The 22,682-nt window shown below is 51.0% G+C and overlaps 1 protein-coding gene and 1 pseudogene across 2 annotated transcripts; both read left to right on the top strand.

The window, feature by feature from the left end:
- Positions 1-411: 411 nt before the first annotated feature.
- On the top strand, positions 412-16,034 carry LOC111944261 (uncharacterized). The gene is given in 4 exon segments (XM_086865918.1): positions 412-613; positions 801-1,895; positions 1,898-1,970; positions 15,818-16,034. Coding segments are annotated over 4 exon segments (1,398 nt in total). The 5' UTR covers positions 412-501; the 3' UTR covers positions 15,936-16,034.
- Positions 12,942-14,548, top strand: LOC147648767 (uncharacterized; annotated as a pseudogene). Its single transcript, XR_015279827.1, has 2 exons — positions 12,942-13,147; positions 13,334-14,548. The product of XR_015279827.1 is annotated as an uncharacterized LOC147648767 (transcript).
- Positions 16,035-22,682: the final 6,648 nt, after the last annotated feature.

Below are 22,682 nucleotides of genomic sequence, written 5' to 3'. Positions count from 1 at the left end.
GGGAGCCCCGGGAGAGCCGCGTCTTCCCTGAGCGGGAGCCCAGAGAGAGGAGAGCCCCAGAGCCGCAAAGCCGGGACCCCGAGAGGGGGGGACCCCTGGGATTGCCGGGACCCCGGCGGGGGTGGGGGGCTGGAGGGGCGGCATGGCCGGGAAAGGGGTTTGGGGCTGCCGGTGCCGGCAGTGGCTGCTCCCAGCAAGAGCCCAGTGATCCCAGTATCCCTAAGTGAGGAGATGGAAATGGGGGGAGCTTTTGGGGTTGCTGGGACTCCCAGCAGCCTGGGGAGGTGGGGGACCGAGTAGAAGGGGGAGGCCCAATCCAAGCGTGACCCCCAGCAGCTGGGACAGGGGAGAACTCCCGAACACCACAGGGGAGAGAACAGAGATGGGGAACTCCTGGGAGGCTTTTTTAGGGCTGAATCTTGGTGTCTGGGAGGTTGTTATGGACCCCAGATGGCCGGTGACTTGTAGAGATGGACTTGGGCAGAGGGACCTTCAAACTCAATGTGCTCATCCCTTGTTTTCCACCCAAACCAGGATTTCCCAGTCCCAATGCTTATCAGGATGGAGGTGGAAGCTGTGAGGAAGAGGAATATGCCCCAGGACAGCCAGGCAGGTGAGGAGGAAGTCAGTGCCCCTTTCCCCCTCTCTCCTGCTCCATCTCCCAGCCCAGCCCGGCCCCCGGCTGCAGGACAACCCCGCTGCCGACGCCGTCCTGCCGGGGACGCACTGGGGGGGATCTCCTTCCCCTTCCCTCTGGCACGGAGGCAAATCCCATCCTCTCCTTGTCCTTCCTCCCACAGACAAGGAGCTGAGGATGGAGACCCGAGAGGACAAATCCCTGCAGCAGAACCTGGTGGAAGAGTCCGTTTTGTGCAGTTCCACAGCACAGGAATCCAATGGGGTGGAAAAGGCCCGGAGATCCCTCACGAGGAGGGGCTGCAAACGCAGATCACGGGGATCTGAGGAGGGAAGACCCACCCTGTGCCGGGAAGGCGGCCGGAGATCCAGCCGGGGCTCTGAGCTGGTGGTCCATGAGCAGCCTCAGGATGGGGAGAAGCCCCACAAGTGCTTGGAGTGTGGGAAGAGCTTCAGCTGGAGCTCCCAACTGATCAGGCACCAGAGGATCCACACTGGGGAACGGCCCCACGAGTGTGGGGAGTGTGGGAAGAGGTTTCAGATGATTGACACCCTGATGCGTCACCAAGTGGTCCACACCGGAGAGAGGCCCTATGAGTGTGGGGAGTGTGGAAAGAGGTTTCAGTTCACTTCCAGTCTCCTCCTGCACCAGCGCACACACACAGAGGAGAAGCCGTTCTGCTGCCCTGACTGCAAGAAGGGATTCAGGCAAAATGCCCATCTTGTCTTGCACCAGCGCATCCACACTGGGGAGAGGCCCCACAAGTGTGAGCAGTGTGGGAAGAGCTTCAGCCGGAGCTCCCACCTGATCCGCCACCAGAGGATCCACACCGGGGAGAGGCCCCACAAGTGTAGGGAATGTGGGATGAGCTTCAGAGAGAGGGAGAACCTGATCCAGCACCAGAGGACCCACACTGGGGAGAGGCCCTACGAGTGTAGGGAATGTGGGAAGAGGTTCAGACAGTGTGGCAGCCTGATCTGCCACCAGAGGATCCACACCGGGGAACGGCCCTATGAATGTGGGGAATGTGGGAAGAGCTTCAGACAGAGATTCAATCTGATCAACCACCAACTGATCCACACTGGGGAGAGGCCCTACGAGTGTTCCAAGTGTGGGAAGAGGTTTCCCACCAGCTCCACTCTCTTCCTGCACTATCGGAGTCACACAGAGGAGAGGCCCTTCCAGTGCTCCGACTGTGGGAAGGCCTTCAAGCACAACGTCAGCCTTGTCACCCACCGGCGCATCCACACCAGGGAGAGGCCCCAGAGTGTCCCCAGTGTGGGAAGAGCTTCTCCCAGAGCTCAGCCTTGACCCAACAGCAACGGAGGCACCGGTAAGGGAAGCCCTGCGAGTGCCCCGAGTACGGGAAGAGCTTTGTGACCCACATTCCCTGGGATCCACCTTGGGAATCCACCTGGCTGCTTCTCCTTCTGTTTTGGCCTCATTTTTCTTCTGATTCATCTTCATCCCTTAAAAACAGCCCAAACAGGGTTAAAAAGAAAGGAGTTGATCAACTGTGTCTGTTATCCCACCATTTCACAGGTGTTTGAGGGGGAATATAGGGTTTGGGGACACATTCGGGAAGATTTGTGGGTTCTTGGGGTGTTTTGGGCCATGTTCTCCATCTCTTTGCACTCCAGATGCCAAGGGGGATCGATCTGTTACCTGAAAACAACTCAATCCCACTGAAAACAAGTAAATCTTATCCCCAGAAGGGCTCAATCCCACCTCAAAATGGCTTGTTCCACCCCAGGAAAAGTCAATCCCACCCCAAACTTCAATGGTTCCACAGGTGGCAGAGTGAGATGGGGTTGGAAGGAGATTGGGAGAGGTGGGATCCACATTTGGAGTGGTGGGATGCGACAGACTGGGATTGCCCAGGCTGGGAGCATAGGGACTGGGACCATAGTGGGATAAACTGCACTGGGACTGTATGGACTGGGATTGCACAGGCTGGGAGCATATGGATCAGCACCAGAGATTGGGATCACATGGACCGGGACCCCATGGAGCAGGATGGCTGTACCAGCACGATGCGAACTGAGGCGGTCCCGCCCTGCCCACGTGTGATAAACGGGCCATGAGACCAGCTCCTTTTAAAAAGGCCTTTATTAAACAGGACAGCTCTGGGGTGGGGGCCCAAGGGGTTGCGCTCACCGCCGCTGCTCCCACTGGACACCACAGAAGAGGAGGATCCGTGCAGCTTTGTCACTAGGGCAGAGCTGGGCCTTCCTTCCTCACGGGAGTCCCCGGGAAGACGCGTTCTTTTGGGCTCGTAGTCTAGGGTGTCATCCCAGTCGAGTCTCCTCGAGGTTATGTCGGCCTCTGGAAAGAAGTCAGGGGACTCCTCTGGGCCTTCCTTGTTAGATGGTGCTGGTTTTATTCCTTCCCTTTTGCATGGCTCGTTGTTTCGGGGCTTTTTCCAGTCTGGGTGCATCCCATAAGTCTCTGGTCTCTCTTGTTTGCATAAAAGTCCTTATGTCATCTTCCTCAGGGTGGTTCAGCAACTTGGGGCAGGGGTACAGTGTTGGCATGTGGGAGTCTAGGAGCAGTGGGGGCAGTGCCTGGCTGAACACAGAACAAGAAACACAGGGTGCAGCAACTTGGGAGAGGGGGCAGGGCCTGGCTGAACAAGGAACAAGAAATATGGGGTACAGCAATTTGCGACAGGGGTACAAGGTAAGTAAACCTGGGACAGGGGTACAAGGTAAGTAAGGGGTTTACAAACAGCAACTGTAACATATTATTCTTAACAATATCCCCCCTCTTATATTTTGATTGGGCTCTAGCCCTCATCAACCATTAACTTCTGGCTCTTGGGAATATCTATCTCTTAATTCTCGATATTGCTCATATATTTCCCTGGCAGATTTGTGCTCTCGATCCTGACTTTGAGTTTCCATTAACATGATCCTGGCCTGCTTCTTATCTTTTATTTCAGGGATCTGGATGCTTGCTTGTACTGTGGTAGTCACTGTCTTGATTAGGCAGGGGAATAAAGAGGGTAGGAACAAGAAACTTGCAAATGCACAGACAGCAATAAAGACTACTTTTTTCCACCACTCTCCCTTGAAGGACCAAAGGTCATTCCACCAGTCTGAGTTCACCACAGGAGTCCATTCCTGGGTGCCCACATAAGCCACCTTTCGTATTTCTTTTGGGATGTTTTTGATTACCTCACTCTTATCATCTATCTCCAGGCAACATTCAGAGGAATTAAACTTTCCACAAATGCCTCCTTCATCTGCCAATCGGTAGTCCACCGCCAGCTGAATCTGATAGACTACAGCCCTGGTTTGTGCCAATTGTGTGCTGATGTGGTCTAAAGCAAGGGCAGTTCTGTTTGACACCACTTCCAATACTGCCTGGAGACGGATGATTCGATTTAACATATAGACTGGGGTACGATACCCCCAGGATCCATCCTGGGCCCACGTGGCCGGTCCATATGTCTTAATTATTTCTTCAGGGGTCTAGATCTTCCCCTTCTATTTCTGATTGCTTCTTAGGTCCAATACATGCCTCCTCTTTCGACTGCCTTTTTTTAAGTTATCATACAAGGGGACTCCCAAGTATGACCCTGATTCCTTAGGTAGGAGGAAAAAAGCAGGATTTATTATCCCAATCGTGCAGCTTCCTGCCCAATCCCCTGGGAGGTGGGTATAGGCAGTGCTCTCACAAATCCAAAATAAATACTCAGGGGCCTTCCAAAAAGTGTCCTGTGTGTCTGTAGGATGTTCTCAGTATTTTGAGAGTTCTCTTAACCCCCAAGAAGGGTTTATTCTTTTTTCTGCGCACTCATGCAGTTTGTACCCCTCCTGATAAATACACCCCCTTTCCTTTCTCCCAGTGGCCCAATACCTGTTTGGTTTTTGGGGGATCCACCTGCTACCCGAGTCTTTCACAGTTAGGTATCTTTTGCAGGCCATTTTTCTCACAGGGGTTTTGTATCTTTTTCCTGTCCTTTTAATGCATTCTTCCCCAATCACTCTTGCTTTCAGATCCCATTGTTCCCGTCCCTTGTTCCCCGTCTGGGGTTTCTGCTCAGTTAATTTCCACCTTAGAATGTCTAAAGGTGCCAGGCTGATCCCTTCCCAGGGCCAAATATCTGACATCTGGGTGTTCCCACATACTCAACAATTGGTTAAGTTTAACTCTCTGCTGATTCTCTCCATCAGGTCAATGAATAGGTTCTTGCCTAGTGTTTCATCCAGATCACCTTTCTTTATCTTCAATTGTTTTTCCTTTATTACATCATTCAGTCCCCTCCTGTTCAAAGCAGAGCCAGGATTCTCCTACAGGGCATTCTCCAAGCAGACGTTGCCTAAATGCAGCAGTATTTCTAGTAATCCAATATGTCTTTCCTTCCTCCTGACAGGTTTCCAATTTGGTGTGATCAAAACAGGTGGGATTGATGTTTGTGTGGACCCTCATCAGTGATCCTAGATCCTCTCCATCATATAGGGGATAGTAGCACTTTGTACATGCTTCTCCACTGTCCCCTATCTCAAGGCTCACCAGCTGGACTAACATCAGTCCACCTAAGAGTCCGGTATGAGCTAGTTTTGTTTTAGGGAGCTCCATGGCTCACCTTCCCTGTTAGCCTCACCCGGTCTTGCCTCTTAGGTTTTTTTGGGGGATCAGGAGAGATGGGGACCAGGAGAGATGGTATGGTCCTTCTCCTCCCACCTTCTTCTTTAATTTAGTTGCCTTTTTGGAGAATGTTCTGTGGGAGAAGTTAATGGGGGGGTTTTCATTCAACCAACTCTGCTAACATCAAAATATTTAACAGCAACAACCACAAGAACTTCAAGAACACTCCTACTTAAACCAACTCACTCAGCAGAGTTCTGCAGTCTTTGTTTATATTCTTTCTCTTGCAGTCTATTTCTGGCTGCCTCTTTATCCTGGTTTAGGGCAAATTTGGGAGAAAACCTCCAGGGGTGCTCCCCCAGGGAAGCAAACCCACGTGGCCCTTTTCCCCCCACCCCCCAACCGGTTTGGGAAGAGATTTCTCTGAGAGAAGTGGAAAAAACCTGTTTATTTCACAGGCACAGCACTACCCAGCACAAAAATGAATGATATCAAATTACAAAACCTCTCGCCCTTCAGAAGAGATGACAAACTTCAGAGGGTCTCTTTGCTGTGGGTGTTTGCTCTGTTATCAGTCTCTCTGGTGTTGGAAAATGCCGCTGCCCAGGCTGGGCTCCCGGTAGTCCACGGGTGCAAGCTCCCGGTGCTCCCTCGAGTCCCCAGTTCAGAGCAGGTTAGATTCGTTTCAGAAAAAGGGAAAGAAAACAGTCCAGGAAGACCTCTCTGCTCTGGCTAGTTGGAAAGCCAAAGTGATCTGTGTCTTGTTGTCTGTCTGTGCTGTAGTCAAAACTCCCGATGCGGGGGGAGCAAGTACAGTCTGATAACAGACTCGGTGCTTCTTTTCCACTCACTTTTACTCTTAGATGGAATTTTAAGAATACAGAACCTGTGTCTGAGTTAGGTGGACAAATGGGGATACAATTTAACATCATAATCAACCCAGGACATTCCACCCCTTACCCCCATATTGTCGACTTACTGCCAAAACTAACATTCCAACTCTGCACACATTTACATACATAGAAACTTCCCCTCCGTTCTACCCAAAAAATACAAGCAGTATATCCATCATGCCCCTGTCAAGCCCCACAACAAGCTACTGAATCCAGACCCCCCCACGCTGGAGAGCTGCAGGATTCCCCACTCTCTCATTTTACTCGAAACACCATCTTTCACCTGCTCATACCTTTCAACACTTACACATTTCCTTCTGTTTCATGTCTGCGTGGTTTAATGTACAGACAATGGCAGTAACCTTTTACCCAATGATCAGGTCTCCCTGAGGTACACATCGTGTTGTTCCATCTCTCTGCATTATCCACCATGTACAACCTGGTCCTTGAGCAAAGACAGCACCACGAATGGGTTTGTCTGTGCCCGAGGTAGAATTGACCCAAACTGTCTTCCCTAGCAGACCTCTGACATGTACCACTGGGACTTTGTCTCCGTCTACTACATGTAAAGACTCAGACTGGGCAACCTGCTCGGTTGGTGGAACCTCTGGTATTGACTAACCAGGTGGCCTTTGCTAGATGTTGATCCCAAGTATAGGTTTTCTCTCAGAAAATGATCACACAACCCTTGGGTTCCCCAATGAGTCAGTTCATGTATCTCATTTAATATTTTCCGGGCTAAGGCCTTGTTCAGAAACTTTCGCCCATCTGAGGTTCACTGTTCTCCTTGTTCTCCTTGAGACAGTTCTAATTTTTTTATTACTTCCCACTCTTTCTTGGTAAATATTGGTTCCTTCTTTCCATCCTCTTCAGTTACTACCTCATCCAGTTTAAAAACTTTTACTGATTCCTTTGGATCTAAGGCCACTTCTTTAGCTGCTTGGTCAGCAAGTCGGTTCCCTCTGCTTTCTAAGGAGTCTCCCTTCTGATGCCCCTTCGTGTGGACCACTGCAATCTCTGTGGGTTTGGTCAAGGACTCTAATACTGATTTAATCAGCCCTTCATGTGTCAGGTTCTTCCCTTTGGAGTTCAGGTAGCCTCTCTCCTCCCAGATCTTACCAAAGGTATGGACTATCCCAAAGGCATACTTTGAATCTGTATAGATGGTTCCTTTTTCTCTCTCTAGCAAGTCCAGACCCCTCTTTAGAGCATGAACCTCACAGCACTGAGCTGACCAACAGGGGGGTAGTTTCCCTTTTTCTAGGACCTCTAGTTTTCCTTCCCCTACCTCTATGACCACTGCATACCCTGAATATCTTTTCCCCTCCACCACCCTGGAGGAACCATCAGTAAATAGTACCTTCCCATAGGGCAGGGGTACATCTCCCAGATCCTCCCTCACTTTGGTTTGGTCCCTCACAATTCTAAGCAGTCATGTTCTAATTCGGGCAGAGGCTCCCCTGACAAAAACTGTGCCGGGTTCAGGCCCTTGGAGGTTACTAGCTCCAAATTGCTAGTATCCATTAGGATGACTTCATATTTTAATATATCTCCCTTCTGCCTTTTTAACAGCCAAAATCGGGGTGTTATGGGGGGACATGCATGGCTCTAAAATGCCTTCTTCCAGCAGGTGATCGATAACTGGGGCCAGTCCTTTTCTGCCCTCTTGGGACTTTGGGTACTGCCTGATCCTGATAGGAGGGGTTCTCTTCTGGATTTCAATCTTTATTGGGGAAATATCTAAATATCCAAACTTTCCTTCTTCTGCCCAAACCTCAGAGTTAATCTCTTCTATATCTTCGGTTGTTAGCTTCATCATATGGACCACCATTTTTCCGTTCACTGGTATTACTCCTGCTCTCAGTTGTACCTGCAAGTCTCTTCCCAGCAAGTTAGTCTCTAAGTCTGGTAGGTACACAAAGTCTGCATAGCACTGCCGAGAATTTCCTTTCACTTCAACATTTTTTATCACAGGAGCCATGAAGGGTTTTCCCTCAGCTCCTGACACTTCACAAACTTTGTTGCTTAAAAACATTCCAGTTGGGAGCTTGTTCAAACTTGAACGGTCTGCTCCCGTGTCTGCTAAAAATTCAACTTCCTCACTCTGGGGACCTACCTCAAGGTTTACCAGGGGCTCTTCTCGGTGTTTCATCGGGTCTTCTATTACATATAGCCCCTGACACCCCTAATCACAACCTTCCTCTCCCCTCAAGATTCTCTGGAGGTAAGAGAGAGGTAGCAAGTAGATTAGAAGGGACTGGGGCCACCAACGGTGGTGGGGTTGAGGAAAAGGGTATCGGGATGGTAGAGGAGGCTGAAGATGTAGAGGGGGATTGGTTTGGGCGGAAAGGGATGTACAATCGGATGTACAAGGGCCTTGTGGGGGTGATGTAGAAGGGGAAAAGGTCGGGGAATTGGGTGAAGAAGTCTGGGGTGCTATTGGGTATGTAGGAGGAGGGGGTAGATGATCAAGGGGGTCCCATCTACTACCTGTTTCGCTAGCCTCCTTTTCTTGCTTCCTACTTTCTTTCCCTTCCCCCTTCTGTTCCTTTAACTCGCATACTTTCACCATCTCTGTGTCTGCTCTTTCTTTCAGCCACAAGGCTGCATAACTGATCTCTTCTGGACTCGAGCCTCTTCTGGTTTTCAGATGCTGGTACAGTTGGGAACACAGCCAAGGATCTTTAGTACCATACCAAGGCCACTGTCCTTGCATCTCTAGTTTGGGCCAGACCTCTATACAGTAATGGATCATCTTGATCCGGTCTAGGCCCTTGGTGGCCTCTTGTGCATCCCAGCAATTTAACATTTGCCCTAGTGGGCTATCAGGGGGAATGGTTCTGGTGGCCTCTTCATTCTCTTTGGGACCTACTCTCTTACTTAAACATTGTCTCATTGCTCCTCCTATCTCCGGGCTTTCACTTAAAAAAAAAAAACTTACGGTGCTTTTACTTGAACGAAACTGGAACTGACAGGCAACACAACCTTAAAACTGGCCCTTACTTAAATTAAACTTTATAAAGGTGCTCCTACTCAAACTAAAAATTTCTAATGACGGGCAACTGACCTTTCAAACCTCAACAAAAACTCACACTCTAGGAACTCACTCTCTCTTTTCACACTAGGGAATACACTCAATCTTCTCACACAGGAATCCACACCCTTTCCTACACTCGGCCGGCCTTCCACTCACACTTTGAATTTTCTGGGGCTTGCAGTCTCCGCTTGCCCCAGGGGTTAGGTCCCAGCGGGGCTTGCAGGTTCCGCTTGCCCCTCCCTACACCCCAATCCCGTTCCCCTCGCGCCTCGCCTCCCTGACCCCCTTGCCAGCGAAGACTATGAGCACTCCTGGGTCGACGTCGAGGGGACCCTAGCACTAGACGCTCCTGGGACCTTCCCCCGTCCCTGTCTCAGTGCCGTCCACAAGATTTGGTCAGCAGGGCTCACCCCAGAACCCCCTGCCCCTCCGCTCCCTGACTATCCCCCTTCCCCAGTGAGAATAGCTTCTGCGTGAGGGCTGAGTGTAAGTGAGTGGTGGGAGAATTCCCCCTTGCCTCCTAGCCGCTCCGCCCACCAGGGAATGGCTTCGGCTAAGGGATGCGTGAGTGTATTACTCTAGCTGCCTCGCCCGCCCGCGCAGACTACCTGCCCCTGTGCTCTCCGGCAGCAGGTTGACGACCTCCCTTCTCAGGAACCCCCTGAGCCGAGACTGAGCCGTGACAACTAGAGCCTTTCAGCGCGTCCTGTGTCACAGACCCTAGGAAGCGAGGGCCCTTCGCTGACCGCCTGGTGCCGGTAGGGCCTGGGGACCCCCAATTCCAATTCCCCGGTCAGGTCGTCTTGAGTACCCAAGTGGGGGGGGTGTGTTCACTCACACCTAACCTAGGCACCCCCACACACCACCCCGGGAGTTACCTAGATTGCCTGCGTGTGACTCTCACTCACCTAGGCTTTCCACACGCCCGGAGCAGCCTAGGCCGTTTAGCCCTTTTCAGTAGAGGGGCCTACCCCTATGTGCACCACTCACTCTCTTAGGTACCCTCTGCGCACTCAGAGGGGGGGCTTTTATCCCCAGGAGATGCCTCACTCCTTTCTCTGGGCCCAAGCTGTGATAAACGGGCCATGAGACCAGCTCCTTTTAAAAAGGCCTTTATTAAACAGGACAGCTCTGGGGTGGGGGCCCCAAGGGGTTGCGCACACCGCCACTGCTCCCACTGGACACCACAGAAGAGGGGGATCCGTGCAGCTTTGTCACTAGGGCAGAGCTGGGCCTTCCTTCCTCACAGGAGTCCCCAGGAAAACTCATTCTTTAGGGCTTGTAGTCTAGGCTGTCATCCCAGTCGAGTCTCCTCAAGGTTATGTCGGCCTCTGGAAAGAAGTCAGGGGACTCCTCTGGGTCTTCCTTGTTAGATGGTGCTGGTTTTATTCCTTCCCTTCTGCGTGGCTCGTTGTTTCGGGGCTTTTTCCAGTCTGGGTGCATCCCATAAGTCTCTGGTCTCTCTTGTTTGCATAAAAGTCCTTATGTCATCTTCCTCCTCAGGACTATACAGCAACTCGGGGCAGGGATACAATTACCATGTGGGAGTCTAGGAGCAGTGGGGGCAGTGCCTGGCTGAACAAGGAACAAGAAATACGTGCTACAGCAATTTGCGGCAGGGGTACAAGGTAAGTAAACCTGGGACAGGGGTACAAGGTAAGTAAGGAGTTTACAAACAGCAACTGTAACATATTATTCTTAACACAGGGATCCCTCGCAGTCCCTCGAAGTCTCACGCAGTTTTACCTGAAGGCATGGCCAAAACTCCCAGGAGTGAACGCGGAGGTCCCGGAGCGATCCCGGTGCTGGTCCCGGAGCGTTCCCGGTGCTGGTCCTGGAGCGATCCTGGTGGTGATCCCGGTGCTGGTCCTGGAGCGGTCCCAGTGCTGGTCCTGGAGCGATCCCGGTGCTGGTCCCAGAACGTTCCCGGTGCTGGTCCTGGAGCGATCCCGGTGCTGGTCCTGGAGCGATCCCGGTGCTGGTCCTGGAGCAATCCCGGTGCTGGTCCTGGCGCGATCCCGGTGCCGGTCCCGGTTCTGGTCTCAGTCTTGGTCTCGGAGCACTCCTGGTGTTGATCCCAGTCCCTGTGCTGGCCTCGGTCTCAGTCTCGGAGCAGTCCCGGGGCACTCCCGGAGCCGATTCCGGTCCCGGTGCCGATCTCAATGGCGCAGCGGTGCCGGTCCCGGTCTCAGTCCCGGTCCCAGAGCGGTGCCGGTCTCGGTGCCGGATTCAGTCCCAGTCTCAGGCCTGGTCTCGGTCTCAGGCTCGATCTCGGTCTCACTCCCAGTCCCGGTGCCGCTCGAACTGAGCCCTTTTCGGGTGATTTGAAGTCCCTTTGTGTGCATTTCAGGCCAGTTTGGGTGATGTTGGGGCCCTTTGGGTGATTTTAGGCAAAACCAGCGACTTTCAGGGTGGATATTACGCCCACTTGGGAGATTCAAGGGTGATTTGAGGCCATTTTTTGTGGGTTTTACAGCAGTTGGGTCATTTTTAGGCCCTTTTGGTTGGACTTTAGACCCCTTGGGATGATTTTAACACCATTTGACTGATTTTTGCGCAAACCATACGGATTTAGTGTGGCGTTTAGGTCCCTTGGGGTGATTTCAGGCCATTTTGTGGGGATTTCAGGCTTCTTTGGGCCATTTTAGGCAGACCCTCATCGGTTTGAGATTGTATTTTCGGCCACTTCGGACAATTGTATGCAAATTTGTGTGACTTTGGAACGCTTTCTCTGGGTTTTGGCCCCTCTGGCTGATTTTCGGCCAAAGCCGGTGTATTTAGGCTGCATTTGAGGCCCTTTTGGGTGATTTGAGGCCAAAGCGGGTCCCCTGAGAGCCGCGCGTCCCTTTGGCCCCGCCCCCTTCCCCTCACAGTTCCCGCCCTTTCCTTGATCCGCGCTCCCAGTTCGGGATTCGGGAACGGGGCAGGAGGAGGAGGAGGAGGATGAGGAGGAGGAGGAGGAGGGGGGAGGAAGAGGCGCAGCGGCAGCAGGAAGGAGGAGAAGAGCAGAGGAGGACCCGAGCGGCTCCGGCGCTCCCTGAGCTCGCAGCCCCCCGGGACCATCGCCCCCCATCCCGCAGGTGCCCGGGGAGGGGGAGCTCGCCCCAAATACCCCGGGGGCCCGTGGGTTTGGGGTTTTTGTGGGGGATGTTTGGGGATGGCAGGGCTGCAGAGCCGAGCCGCAGATGCCCCTCGGGGGGACCCCGGGAGGTGTTTCTGGGGGGTCCCGGCGGCGGTGGCGGCAGAGCCCCGGCAGAGGGGCCGGGGGGATGCGGGTCCCCCCGCGGTGGGGGTTGGGCTTCCCGGGCCGGGCCCGCCGAGCTCTGCCGGGGCCATGTGGGGACCGTGCGGGAGCGGGGGGAGAGCGGTTTTGGGGAGCCCCGGGAGAGCCGCGTCTTCCCTGAGCGGGAGCCCAGAGAGAGGAGAGCCCCAGAGCCGCGAAGCCGGGACCCCGAGAGGGGGGGACCCCTGGGATTGCCGGGACCCCGGCGGGGGTGCTGGGGCTGGAGGGGCGGCATGGCCGGGAAAGGGGTTTGGGGCTGCCGGTGCCGGCAGTGGCTGCTCCCAGCAAGAGCCCAGTGATCCCAGTATCCCTAAGTGAGGAGATGGAAATGGGGGGAGCTTTTGGGGTTGCTGGGACTCCCAGCAGCCTGGGGAGGTGGGGGACCGAGTAGAAGGGGGAGGCCCAATCCAAGCGTGACCCCCAGCAGCTGGGACAGGGGACAACTCCTGAACACCACAGGGGAGAGAACAGAGATGGGGAACTCCTGGGAGGCTTTTTTAGGGCTGAATCTTGGTGTCTGGGAGGTTGTTATGGACCCCAGATGGCCGGTGACTTGTAGAGATGGACTTGGGCAGAGGGACCTTCAAACTCAATGTGCTCATCCCTTGTTTTCCACCCAAACCAGGATTTCCCAATCCCAATGCTTATCAGGATGGAGGTGGAAGCTGTGAGGAAGAGGAATATGCCCCAGGACAGCCAGGCAGGTGAGGAGGAAGTCAGTGCCCCTTTCCCCCTCTCTCCTGCTCCATCTCCCAGCCCAGCCCGGCCCCCGGCTGCAGGACAACCCCGCTGCCGACGCCGTCCTGCCGGGGACACACTGGGGGGATCTCCTTCCCCTTCCCTCTGGCACGGAGGCAAATCCCATCCTCTCCTTGTCCTTCCTCCCACAGACAAGGAGCTGAGGATGGAGACCCGAGAGGACAAATCCCTGCAGCAGAACCTGGTGGAAGAGGCTGTTTTGTGCAGTTCCACAGCACAGGAATCCAATGGGGTGGAAAAGGCCCGGAGATCCCTCACGAGGAGGGGCTGCAAACGCAGATCACGGGGATCTGAGGAGGGAAGACCCACCCTGTGCCTGGAAGGCAGCCGGAGATCCAGCCGGGGCTCTGAGCTGGTGGTCCATGAGCAGCTTCAGGATGGGGAGAAGCCCCACAAGTGCTTGGAGTGTGGGAAGAGCTTCAGCTGGAGCTCCCAACTGATCAGGCACCAGAGGATCCACACTGGGGAACGGCCCCACGAGTGTGGGGAGTGTGGGAAGAGGTTTCAGATGATCGACACCCTGATGCGTCACCAAGTGGTCCACACCGGGGAGAGGCCCTATGAGTGTGGGGAGTGTGGAAAGAGGTTTCAGTTCACTTCCAGTCTCCTCAGGCACCAGCGCACGCACACAGAGGAGAAGCCGTTCTGCTGCCCTGACTGCAAGAAGGGATTCAGGCAAAATGCCCATCTTGTCTTGCACCAGCGCATCCACACTGGGGAGAGGCCCCACAAGTGTGAGCAGTGTGGGAAGAGCTTCAGCCGGAGCTCCCACCTGATCCGCCACCAGAGGATCCACACCGGGGAGAGGCCCCACAAGTGTAGGGAATGTGGGATGAGCTTCAGAGAGAGGGAGAACCTGATCCAGCACCAGAGGACCCACACTGGGGAGAGGCCCTACGAGTGTAGGGAATGTGGGAAGAGGTTCAGACAGTGTGGCAACCTGATCTGCCACCTGAGGATCCACACCGGGGAGAGGCCCCACAAGTGTAGGGAATGTGGGATGAGCTTCAGAGAGAGGGCCAACCTGATCCAGCACCAGAGGACCCACACTGGGGAGAGGCCCTACGAGTGTTCCAAGTGTGGGAAGAGGTTTCCCACCAGCTCCACTCTCTTCCTGCACTATCGGAGTCACACAGAGGAGAGGCCCTTCCAGTGCTCCGACTGTGGGAAGGCCTTCAAGCACAACGTCAGCCTTGTCACCCACCGGCGCATCCACACCAGGGAGAGGCCCCAGAGTGTCCCCAGTGTGGGAAGAGCTTCTCCCAGAGCTCAGCTTTGACCCAACACCAATGGAGGCACCGGTAAGGGAAGCCCTGCGAGTGCCCCGAGTGCGGGAAGAGCTTTGTGACCCACATTCCCTGGGATCCACCTTGGGAATCCACCTGGCTGCTTCCCCTTCTGTTTTGGCCTCATTTTTCTTCTGATTCATCTTCATCCCTTAAAAACAGCCCAAACAGGGTTAAAAAGAAAGAAGTTGATCAACTGTGTCTGTTGTCCCACCATTTCACAGGTGTTTGAGGGGGAATATAGGGTTTGGGGACACATTCGGGAAGATTTGTGGGTTCTTGGGGTGTTTTGGGCCATGTTCTCCATCTCTTTGCACTCCAGATGCCAAGGGGGATCGATCTGTTACCTGAAAACAACTCAATCCCACTGAAAACAAGTAAATCTTATTCCCAGAAGGGCTCAATCCCACCTCAAAATGGCTTGTTCCACCTCAGAAAAACTCAATCCCATGGGAGATGTATTTGATTCCACAGGTGGCAGAGTGAGATGGGGTTGGAAGGTGTTCTGTTTTCGGGCAAATTTGGGAGAAAACCTCTGAATGGGGTCCCTCCAGAAAGCAAATTTAAGTGGCCTCTCCCCCATCTGTTTTGGGAAATATATTTCCTTGGAGAAAAAGGGTAAAAGGCTGGTTTTTTAACAAGCAAAGTATCTACAAACATAAAAAAGGTGAATAATATTAAAGAATAAAACCTCTCGCTGTTTGAAGAGATGGCAAATCCAGAAAAGTCCTTTTCATGGAGTGTAGCTCAGCTCACTCAGTCTCTTATCAGTTCCTCCTGTGCTGGAATGTTCTGAGACTCAGGCCCTAGTGGGCCACAGCCTTGAGCTCCCGGTGTTTGTCTGGGTTCTCAGTCCACAACAGGTTGGAACAGATCCAAGAAAAAAGGCAGAAAACAGTCTGGGCAACCTCTCTGCCTCAGCTACCTAAAAGCTAACTAAATGAAACTAAAACTAAAAACTAAACTAAAAACTAAACTAACTAAAAGCAAAGGAGAGCTCTGTCCTGCTGTCTGTCTGTGCTGCAGATGACAGTCTGGGGAAGTGTGCAGGGCAGTGAGTGCCATTTCTGCAAACAAACTGCAGCTCCTTCCCCCCCTTGGCTCTCAGAGCCAGTCTTGAAGGTGCAGAACTTAATAGCCAGCAGAAACAGAACAGACACCTGGGGATCCAAGCATCATAAAGTCACCCCAGGCCAGAAGGAGGTTGGGAGAAGTGGGATCCACATTTGGAGAGGTGGGATGGGGATTGTGTGGGGCTGGTTGGGTGGGCTGTATTTGATAGGAAATCAAACTTTCAGAGTTCCTGATTTGTGTCCCATTCATTTTCAGTCAGGTGCAGCTCTGTTTGCAGAGTGCCGCTGTGGCGCTCGAGACGGACGCACGACGCAGCGAGGTTCGCACGGCAAGAGCAATATTTATTGTTCAGGAGTTGCTTTTTGATGGTTGACCCCGATGGGCCGGAACCTTGGTGCCCCCCAGCCACTGACCAATATCTGCCCGCGTCCGCGCTCCTCTGCAGCCGAGTCCCTCCGCCTCTCCGTGCCCTCTCTCCCAAAGGTGTTTGATTTCCATTCTTTCACAGGAACGGCCTTATCGACTTCAGGGCTCTGGGAGGCTTCGGGCCAGCTGTTCACCAGCATCATTACGGACCCAAAATCCCCCCAGATTCCCTCCAGAGACCCCAAAATTCCCACTTTTGGACCCCAAATTAACAAATACTCCCTTCGGAGACTCCACGATTCCCAAAAACCTCCTATAGAGAACCCAGACTTCCCATGTTGGGACCCAAAATTCTCTATAGGGACCCCAAAATTCCCAACAGTTTCCTATGGGAACCCCAAAAATTTGCTTTGAGGACACCAAAATCTCAAAAAGTCCCAACAGAGATGTAAAAATTCCCATGTTTGGACCAAATACTCAAAAAAACTCCCTGTGGAAACTCCACAATTCCTAAAATTTTCAATATAGGCCCCAAACTTCCCAAAATCCCCTACAGATTTCAAAATTCTCTTTAAGGACTCCAGAATTAAAAAATTTCCTTGTGGGGACCTGAAAATTCCCAAGAGACCCCAAAATTCTCTATAGGAATCACAAACTTCCCTATAGGGACCCCAAATTTCCAAGAATTCCTTGTACAGAGCCCAAAATTGTCAAAAATTTCCTTTAAAGACCCCAAAATTCCTTTATAGAGATCCTGGACTCTCTATAGGCTCCTGGGGGAGCCTACAGAGCCCCTATGGATGCCCCAGACCCCCTTTACGGTTCCCCAGATACTCTCCAATCCCCTATGGATCCCAGACTCCCCTAAGCGCCCCTGAACCCTTGCCAGGCCCCCGGAGACACCTATAGATCCCTTGTAGATCCTCTATAGATCACCTATAGATTTTCTGTAGATCCTCAGTGTATGGATGCTAACTGTGAGCAAAAGCAGGGAGCACAGTGCCTGTGGAATAGCAGGCCACATAACTTTCTCAGAAAGTGGCCTGATAAATCATAAAGAGGAATGAAAACAATCCTTAGAGATAGAAGACAGCCTTGCAGGTGCTGTTTGTCAGTTTCTTGTTTTCTTACAAGAGAAGGTCGAGGGGTGGTGAACGCCACTGACCAGTGACGGTGATGTGTTAGTTCCCTGAAAACAAAGAGTTTTACCTTTCTGTACTTTCACATATCGGTCTATAAAAGAAGATCTGGGGTAATAAACCTCGCTCTCTTGTTCAACGCACAAGAGAGTCTGTGTCGCTCTTCTCACCGTTCCTAACAGAGCACCACCAGTGCCTACAGACTCTGTGAGTACATTTTCCTCCTGTCCCTTGTGGAGAGCAGGCAGGGGTGCCCAGGGCTGTCCTGCAGAGCAGGGTCCTGCAGCCCAGGGCGCTGTGCTGGGGCAGGGACTCTGCTGCCTGCCAGGGACAGCTCTCAGCCGGCCCGGGGAGCTGCTCCCAGCGCTGGGGAGAAGCTGTGGGGGGAAGGAGCCACCCTGAGCAGGGCAGGGGCTGCTGCTGAGAGGGGCTGGGTGGGGCAGGGCTGCTCCCAGCTCCAGACCTGCCTGGACACAGCTCCAGAGGACACTTCCCAAAGGAAGGTAAGCCTGGGATTGCTGTCAAGATCAGGAGATTTCCTGAGACTGTTTTCAATTTCTTGCTTTAAGCAGGGTGGGAAAGTTGAGATGATGACAAAAAGATTTTTGATTTTTATACGCTTTTGCTGTGGTAGAGTTGTTAGAATGTTAAGTTAGTTTATGTTGGTAGTTGATAGCTTGAAATGTATCTTTTCCCCTATTTTAGTTGTGATTTCCCCCCTCCCCGCTTCTTTTTCTCCTAACTGTTTACTGGTGTCAAGTTCCCACGGTTACTGAAGTTTTTCTCCTCAGCTCCACTGCGAGAATGGAGTGGAGGGGAGACCTTGCTGGCATTTCCAGCTGCTTGAAGTTTCTTTAGCCCAGGAGACTCTTCTTTCCAACACGGGAGTTTGTAACTCTGTTTTTCCTGTCCCAGAATGCCTCTGAGTTATGGAAGCCGCAAGGGTATTCTTGCCTTCCCTTTCTTTCCCCTCTGTGAAAAACGAGGTTCACATAATTTTTATAGAATTTAAAAGTTTAATAAAAAAACAATTAGGAGAAAAAAATAAAGTATACAGATACAGCCAGGTGTCTCTGCATTCAGCCAAGAGAGCACACCTTACTGACAAAGGATTGTCCTTAAAAAAGAACCCTACTACATATCCATAAATTCTCATACATATTCATACATTCTTCTTAGGATCTTTGGTGTTCTTCTGTTTAGTTTTCTCTTGCCCCCTTCCCAATAGATCAATCTTCTTGGCGCCATCGAGATTTACATTCTCTGATACCAGAAATGCAATAAATTCCTCCCCCAGAGTTCTGGTCACTGCTGTCTTCATCTGGATAAGAGAGTTTACAAAAGGAAAAAGAAAGTGTCTCCAGCTGTCTTTTTCAGTCTTTGGGTTATACAGACAAAAGTAGTTTTTATTTTAATACTATGCCATAGCCTAACATATATTTATTATACCACTATTTCTAAATTTCATCAATAACAGAAATAAAGAAAACTATATTAATACAAGAAAATTTCCCATTCTTATACACGTAACATTCATTTTAATATTTGCGAAAAGCCAACAATATATGTATCTATAACACCCCCTGTGTTGCCAGGAAACCGTGCTCCCCCCTCTCTCCCCCTCTGCCCCTCTGTGGAGAATACTCCTACACCTTTGTGGGCATTTGAAGAAGTTGGTGTCTGTTATTTCTTATCTTGGTGTGTGTAACCTTGATTTGTAGAAAGTTTGTAAGATGTACTAACTGAGAAAAATAATTGTTTTTTTCTCTGATGTTCCCTCCCTCTGAGAAACCCTGCTAAAAGAGACCCCCCTGACCCCAAATCCTTTGTCTGTCATCTTTTGGATTCCCCTTCACAGGAATAAACTGTGGAATGCAACCCCAGGGAGAGAAAGTCCCCCCCTGATTTCTTTGCTCACTCTATAGACTCAAATTCTTGAAGAAAATCAGTGAACCCCACAAACATCTGCTGGCTTGAAACCAGAGTGAAGAGAAACCTCATCACTGAGCCAGCCGGGCCACTCAGGAAGATCGAGTCAGATGCTGCCCAGAACGTGGGGCTGGCCTGTCCCTCCATAAAGGGGACAGAAGAACCACGGAAGGTGAGATTCTGACCACCGCTGGGACGACATCTACCCCAGAAGCGTCTCTCCGCTGTTCTAAGTGGAAGACGTGCTGGGGAGAAAAGCAAAAACCCCTGAGCACCGAGGGGCTGCTTTTGAGAGCAAGACAACGGCACGAGCATGCAGAAGACTGAATTTCCCAAAAGGGGGGAAGCTGTGAAGAGGGAGTGGGTGAAAGAAGAGTCCCATCCCAGGTGAAACTTCTGGATGCAGAGCAGTTTGGAGCCGTTGGTGAAATAGCTGCGACGGACAGGTGAGATCACAGAAATGGGTGCAAGACTGTCTGTAACACAAAGGGGGATTTTTAATCAAGTGATTGGCATTTTGCAAATTGGAGAGAAACCGTTTTCTAAGAAAAAAGTGAAAAAATTAGTGAATTGGGTTTTTTTAAACTTTCCTCAAGTGTCTCCTGCAGATGTGACTTCTGTTTCCTTTTGGAACAGAGTGGGGACAAAATTGAATCTGTGAATGCTGGAGATAGTTCAGCAGCGAAAGTAATCAGTTTGTTTGTTTTGATTAGACTGTTATAGATACATTTTATATTGTTGGCTTTTCACAAATATTAAAATGAATGTTATGTGTATAAGAATGAGAAATTTTCTTGTATTAATATAGTTTTCTTTATTTCTGTTATTGATGAAATTTAGGAATAGTAGTATAATATATATATGTTAGGCCATGGCATAGTTTGTTTGTATAACCCAAAGACTGAGGAAAAAAAAAATAGCTAGAGAACTCCTGCATTTGTAAACTCTCTTATCCAGATGAAGACAGCAGTGACCAGAACTCTGGGGGGAGGAATTTATTGCATTTCTGGTATCAGAGAATGTAAATCTCGATGGCGCCAAGAAGATTGATCTATTGGGAAGGGGGCAAGAGAAAACTAAACAGAAGAACACCAAAGATCCTAAGAAGAATGTATGAATATGTATGAGAATTTATGGATATGTAGTAGGGTTCTTTTTTAAGGACAATCCTTTGTCAGTAAGGTGTGCTCTCTTGGCTGAATGCAGAGACACCTGGCTGTATCTGTATACTTTATTTTTTTCTCCTAATTGTTTTTTTATTAAACTTTTAAATTCTATAAAAATTATGTGAACCTCGTTTTTCACACTAACCCTTATTGAAAAAGAAGAAAAGGAAAAAAGCTTACCCAATCCTAACCCTGATAACCCTATTTCTTTACCTCAACCCTGTTACCCTAAGCTGGGGGAGTCCTCTCAGCAGCCCTTTACCAGCAGCTCTGGCCAAGCTCTTGGAGACCTTTCCCTAAAACCCATCCCAGCTCCCTCTCCTACTCCTCTTTACCTTCAATATCCCTCTCCTTTTGTTCCTGGCAGTCCTTTGCGTGCACAAAACGGAGGAGACCACATGGTGGGTCCCCCCCCCCCCCCCCAAGTGTTACACAAAGGGCCCAAGGGTTTCAAAACAGTGCTGAGCACATGGTCGACTATCAACCCGGTGCTTCTTCCTCCACAATCCCTTTGTTTCCCCTCCCTCCCTCAACCCTTTCCTCCCTCCAGACCCTCCCTCCTCTGCTTCAGCCCCACCCCTCAGGGGTGTCTCCCTCCCATGGCACCCCACCCCTGACCCCTCCTACCCCCCCTGCAACCCCACCTGCCCTCTCTCTGCTGCTGGCTCCCAGGTCACCCCCTCCAGCTGTGGAGAAGGGAAGGGGCGAAGGGACAAACCAGGAACAGAAGCCTCCGTTCTTTGCAGCACCTGTTACTTATGGGAGGGGAGGAGCATTACCAGAATGGAATGCAATGTCATTTCGATTGAAAATGGAATTATGCAAAGCAGCAAAAGAGATTGGAAAGGAAAGCCAATTTTTTAAAAGTCTTTTAAAGGCAACCCTCTCCTCCAACCAGTTGTTCCCACATGATTTGAAGGATTTGTTTTCCTGCCTTCTATCCCCAGGAGAGTATTTGCTCTGGGAAGGGGCTTGGAAAAGATTGTTGAAAACCCTTTTGGGAGAATTACTGAGCAGTGATTTTGAGGCTTTAGATGTAAGGGGTAAAATAATTACCATGAATCATTTGTGTGGTGAAGGTGATTGGAGCGAACTTATTTACCAGGCCCAAAATTTGCCAAAATGAGTTAGAGAGAAAATACAGGAGACTGCAGAGAAAGCATTTTTCAATATTCCTCTTTCTGAATCTGTTGTTCCCTCTGCTCAAGTTAAACAACATTCTGATGAAAGATTTGTAGATTTTGTGAATAGATTAAAGGTACAGATTGAAAGACAAGTGCAGAATACCACCCTGCACTCTGACTTGCTGTTGGAAATGGCTCGAGTCAATGCGAACGAAGCCTGCAAAGCTCTGATTCGGGTGCTGCCAAAGGATCCACCACCGACCTTGGCAACTTTAATTGAGATGTGTACGGATGTAATCAGCACTTCAATGTCAAGGACTGAGGATTCCCAGAGAACCCCGGGAAGAATTGCAGCCACAACTGTACCCACCCTGCCATCGCCAGCCAAGCCAAAGGGACCGCTCGCCTGTCATCGGTGTGGACAGCCAGGACATTGTGCAAAGTTCTGCCAAGTGCCATATCCTAACAACCAAGGGCAGGGAAACTGGGAAAAGAGAGAGGGTCCTCAGAACCAAAAAAACTGGATACCCAGCAAGAATCTATTCCATGCAGAGACACAAGTGGAATAGAAGTCACAGGGGGAGGGAAAATTGAATATGATGACACTCTTAAATGTGACATTTCTCACAGGTCTGACTTCTGCCACCGAAATTACACCAAGGGTTGTGAGGTTTGGAAGCCAAAATTACCTCTCAAATTGTTTACTGTGAAAGATCATTTTTTCAGGTCCCACCACTGGACAGTTGTTTCCATTGACCCACTGAGGGAAAAACTGACCCCTGACTTGAACTGTAAGTTTCTTGTTACTGGGGACACAAAAACCACACCCCCAGAGATCGAAATTTCTCCTGTCACTCTCTCAGCTGACTTGGATGCACTCATCCTTCGGGCACGGTGCATCAACCCACCATTCTACCTGGCACAAGGGCAGGTAATTGCTCAAGCTGTTCCCATTCCATCAGGGATCTCAGTAGATGATGCAGCACCTCAGATCTACTGGGCTCAAGCAGTGGGAGAAAACAAACCCATCATCTCATGCCATTTGAAAAAAGGTAGTGAAGGCATGGGAATGACAGGCATGATGGACACAGGAGCAGATGTGACTGTCATCCCTGAAAGGAGATGGCCACCGCAATGGGAACTGCAACCGATGGTTGGCCACATCCAAGGTATAGGCGGAGCCCAACTGGCCAAAATATCAAAGGAACCCATTCAGATTAGAGGACCTGAGGGGCAAATAGCACCTATTTCCCCCGTTGTCACTGATTTCCAGGATCCCTTGTGGGGAAGAGATGTCATGTCCCAACGGCGAGTCCGCATTGAAATTCTGAAAACACCTCGGGATTTTTGATTGCGGCCACTGAGAAGCGCCAGACCCAAAAACTAGAATGGACCA

Source organism: Cyanistes caeruleus, chromosome 30 (genome assembly GCF_971803275.1).
Source record: "Cyanistes caeruleus chromosome 30, bCyaCae1.hap1.1, whole genome shotgun sequence".
In the NCBI taxonomy this organism is placed as follows: Eukaryota; Metazoa; Chordata; class Aves; order Passeriformes; family Paridae; genus Cyanistes; species Cyanistes caeruleus.
Note: the sequence above shows the minus strand (reverse complement) of the source record. Positions and strands in the feature narration are given on the sequence as shown.